This window comes from Pygoscelis adeliae, unplaced genomic scaffold (genome assembly GCF_000699105.1).
Source record: "Pygoscelis adeliae isolate BGI_AS28 unplaced genomic scaffold, ASM69910v1 Scaffold45, whole genome shotgun sequence".
NCBI classification, from domain to species: domain Eukaryota; kingdom Metazoa; phylum Chordata; class Aves; order Sphenisciformes; family Spheniscidae; genus Pygoscelis; species Pygoscelis adeliae.
The window spans coordinates 15,106,360-15,110,898 of record NW_008825114.1 but is presented as its reverse complement, the minus strand read 5'-3'; the positions used below and the strand labels follow the sequence as shown (position 1 = coordinate 15,110,898).

Here is a 4,539-nt window from a genome sequence, read left to right as displayed (position 1 = left end):
GTCTTTACTGATTTGCACAGGGAGTTGTGAATAGGGAAGCTAAAACAACTGATGCATGGAGCAGAAAAAAGAATGAGCCGGCTAATGAGCAAAAGGGACCTACCAATTACTTAGGAGCATAAAATCTTTCCTCTGATGGCAGTTTTTGCTCTGTTAGATGTACAATAGCATGTACAATGTTCCCATCGTTCTGATTGCACTAGGCATTTAAATTTCACTTATGACATTATTCCTAGCTGTTTTAGACTTAATTGCACCTAACTAAACCATAAAAATTGGGTCTTTTGAAAGTGTAGACTACAGTATAATAGGGGAGCTATGCCTTCGGGGGGAGAAAGGTTGTTTTCAACTTGTGCAGGCTTTTAATATAATACTGTCAAATGTAAACTGATTGTAACTGTTTAAATTAAATTTCAGACAAAAAGGTCTTATTCTGAATATGTCCTCTGGTCTGGGTACTTTCCCTTGTCCGTTGTACACAATGTACTCAGCTTCTAAGGTAAGTCATTCGCATTGCTTTATAAAGAAATGCCCATCAAGTGTTTACCAAATCGTTTGTATCAGCAATATAGGGCCAGTTTTTCAGGACATAAATCAGTGTTGCTCCACTGAAACAATGAAGCGATGTAAATGAGCACTAGCTAAGAACTATGAACCAGTGAAGCTGTGTAATGAAATCAGCTGAAGGTATGTCTGATCATCAGAACATTTTTGTCTTTGATTAAGTAGTATTATACAGTGCTCACAACCTGTCCTCATTCTGGGAAGTGATGATTTTTACCAGGCTGGCTTACCTCGTTTACTCAAAACTGTAGATGCACAAAAGTGCTAGATTTTGCTTATGGAACCAAGAATAAAATTCCTGGTAGGTGGGTGGTGAGTTGCCTGACTTCGTAGATTTCACTTTGAAATTTTGCTCTGAATTAAAATCCCAGACCTCATAAAAATGAGTGAATGATTTTTATTGAAACTCCAAAAGCAACTCACTCAGTTCAGGTTTGCTCCAAATTAAAAAGTCTGAAATTATTTGCTTGAACATAGCTAAAGTTCAGCTTGGTAAGAAAAAGCTAGTTATTCTTGGTAAGAAATTCTGGTTTTCCATTTCCTTTTTCTCTTTTTAACATAAGTTTCTCCTTACTCAAAACTTGAACTACATTCAAACCAGACAATTTTAGTTCCTTAAAAAAGTTTAGATAACATTATTTCAAAGTGATACAGTGCACTCGTATTATTTTGACTTTTTTTTCATTCTTGGCTATCTTTTACCTTTGTTTCTTTTTAAATGGACTTTTTTTGCAATGCCATGAAAGCAAACTATTTTACTTGTCAGCATATTGGTGTTTCATGTAATATCACAACACTATTGGTGTTTAAATTTTAAGACCTGTCAAATGATGTTTTTGAAACACTGTCATTTTTCCTCCTTAGTAGGACTTTTCTATTTCTAATTACAAAGTATTGATCCAATGTTGTCAAGTTTCTGAACATTTCTTAAAGATCTAACTCCTAAAATTAGTCTCAAAAGCAGCTCAACTTTTACACAAAGAAGTTAGTATATGTGTACTCTTCATGGTGTGGAGAAAAACTTAGAAAGATAAACCCCAAATGTTGAAGCTACAAAACTCCCAAATTCCCAAATACATGACTTTGAAAATCATATTTGTAAGCTATGCTAATAGGTGTACACTGAAGGCATGAGTTGTATTTCACTCCCCTTCTTATTGCAGGAGAAACAGCAGTGTAAGCCTTGAACTATGAGGGTAGGTGTCAGCCAGAGATGAGAGCCACATGAAACAACAGCTAGAATAAATGGGCCTCAGGCATTTATATCTCTGCATTTTCATAATGTGACAAAGCTTTCAATCCAGTCTGCAGTAGTACTTATTTCATGTCTGGCTTGGGCCAATATGAGGCTCCATTTTTTCTGGTGCAGATAAACAGTCAGTCTTGCCATTGCTCATGTGCACCAGCAGAAAATGTGTCTTGAAAAGTTCATTTCTATGTTTTTCACCACTGCACTGTGCCTTAAGTTGTATGATGTTTGGCCATTTTTGTTAAGGACCTGTTCACACATATTTGTGGGCATACGTGAAAGTACTTAGTTTCCTATGCTAATGTTATATTGTTTTATTTTGTTCTAGGCTTTTATAAGCACTTTCTCCAAAGCACTCCAAGCAGAATATAAGGCAAAGGGAATTATTATACAGGTGATGCTATATCTTGCTATATTTGCCTTCATTTTAACAAATTCTTCAAGAATAGATGCCTAAAAGATGCTTAAATCTGTATAGTGTAGCTATCCTTGGTGAAGTGCTGGGTGACCCTGTCAAAGCTTTCTCTCTTCCCTGTATGCAGCTATAGGCTTTTTTCCTTATTCCACCATAGTACCATTGCTTATTCCACGTAGTGCCTTAATCCATTGCAAATATCTGTTATAACTTGGCAGATGTTGTAGGATTCTGCAGAGTGAATGGCCTTATCTAAATGTTAGGTAACATTACACTGTTGTTATGATTTATTATTTTAGGTAGTGGCTCCTTACGGTGTTTCTACTCCAATGACAATGTACCAAAAACCCAGTCTTATTACGAAGACGGCAGAAGAGTTTGTTAGTGAATCACTGGATTATGTCACCTTTGGAGATGAGATTTTTGGATGTTTAGCCCATGAAATGCTGGTAATTGAATTTGATAGTGTGTAAATGGGTCCCAAAGGCTGAAGCAAGGCTCTCTGGGCTCAGCAGGTTCTTTTGACTGATTTCAGAGACCTTAAGGTTGGACATCAAATGACAAACAGTGAATAGATTATTAAGGCTAATATGGCACCAGTGAACTATGAAGGGAGGAATACACAAGTAAAGCACAGTGGTAGAGCACAGTGTGGCTTTCTCCACTTTTCTGTCTTGAGCTGATCTCAGTTTGATATCTGTTTAGTCTTCATCCTTTCTCCAGCTGCCTGTTTTCATGACCCTATTAGGAATATTTCTGCGACACCTACTCCTTTACAGAAATTGGCCAGCAGATTCAAAAGTTATTAGTGGGGAAGGGAAAGGACATTAACAGACTGTGCTATCACATAAACATAATTTCCTTAGGATACCAAGCTAACAAAATAGAATAAATATTTATACACGGCAGCTGTTAACGATGAGCATGAAAGTATAAGGACAAGAACAGATTTGCTGAAAACTGAGAGGAATGAACATTTCCCCCTAAAAGAAACATACATACTGAAAGTATAAAGTAAAAGCTTTTGCATTTACTGTTTTCTATGACCTTTCTGAACACTCAGTTAATTTCTTTCAATAAGTTCCTATAACTCTTTGCCTTTGTATTGTTTTTGCTTGATTATTCTGAAGGCATGTGTCCTGCAGTTCATCCCTTTATGGGTATTCCATAGCGACAGACTTCAAGAAGCAGTCCTGCATGCATTTACCAGTTATCTGAAGAAGAGGTGGAGAAACCCCTAACAGACACATTTTTTTCGGAAGATGTACAATGGAAAACCCCAGCAGGATGCATTTTACTGTGTCTCTGTGTGTGTGAATGTGGAAGGAATGAAATCGGTTTGAGCCATAGCTCCATCCAAATCGCCTATCGAGTGATAAGTGCTTTGATCTAATGAATCTATTAAGCAAATTAATTCCTGTCCCTTTCCAAAGACTGTAAAATTTGCTAGAGCTGTTCCAGTGACTCCCGTGGGCCTTAGATAGGTTCTAAGAAATTTACGTTACTATTTTAACATAAGCTTGGAGGCCACAAATATTTACGCCTATTTGATGTTCATGAATAAAACAATAATTTGCTTTATTTCCAAACTTGTTCACAGTGTATTTTGATGCTTTCAGTGAGTGTTTTGTGTCTTTGGTTTCTTCTGAAAAGTCAAGGAAATTTGCAAGAAGAAAAAAAGAAAGCTTTCAGGGTGTAAAGTATACACTGGGCCTTCGCAAGTCTGCAACCATAAAAAACATATTTCTGTCCAGAGCCTGTGAATGACTTCATCCTCTGCAATATCTGATATTGGCTGGAGGAAGCAGGAGCGTAGGCAAAAGATAAGCAGTAATTCCGCGTTCCTGGATGAAACCAGAAGGCAAACCTTTTGATTGTAGATATCTATGAAGATCATACTGGGTGCTATTGAAAGGCATTTCAAGGACAATGCGATCATCAGGCACAGTCAACATGGGTTCACAAAAGGAAAGTCCCACCTAACTAATTTGATATCCTTCTATGATAAGGTCACTCACCTAGTTGATGAAGGGAAGGTGGTGGATGTAGTTTTTCTGGATTTTAGTAAGGCTTTTGATACTGTCCTTCACAGCATCTTTCTGGACAAGCTGTCCAACTCTGAGACGAACAGATATATGCTATGCTGGGTGAAGAACTGGCTGAACGGCAGGGCTCCAGGGGTTGTCGTGAATGGGGCTACATCTGGCTGGTGATCAGTCACTAGCAGTGTTCCCCAGGGCTCAGTTGTAGGGCTAATTCTGTTCAACATGTTTATCAATGATCTGGATGCAGGACTTGGATGCACCATTAG

At 37.7% G+C, this 4,539-nt stretch overlaps 1 protein-coding gene across 1 annotated transcript in view; it reads left to right on the top strand.

Annotated features, from left to right (window-relative positions):
• The window catches only part of HSD17B3 (hydroxysteroid (17-beta) dehydrogenase 3), a 22,809-nt gene extending 19,244 nt beyond the window's left edge, over positions 1-3,565 (top strand). The window contains exons 8-11 of the mRNA XM_009328197.1: positions 418-499; positions 2,142-2,207; positions 2,528-2,677; positions 3,359-3,565. Of these exons, the coding sequence (XP_009326472.1) occupies positions 418-499; positions 2,142-2,207; positions 2,528-2,677; positions 3,359-3,469 (409 nt within the window). The 3' untranslated portion in view covers positions 3,470-3,565. The remainder of the gene's footprint in view (positions 1-417; positions 500-2,141; positions 2,208-2,527; positions 2,678-3,358) is intronic.
• Positions 3,566-4,539: the final 974 nt, after the last annotated feature.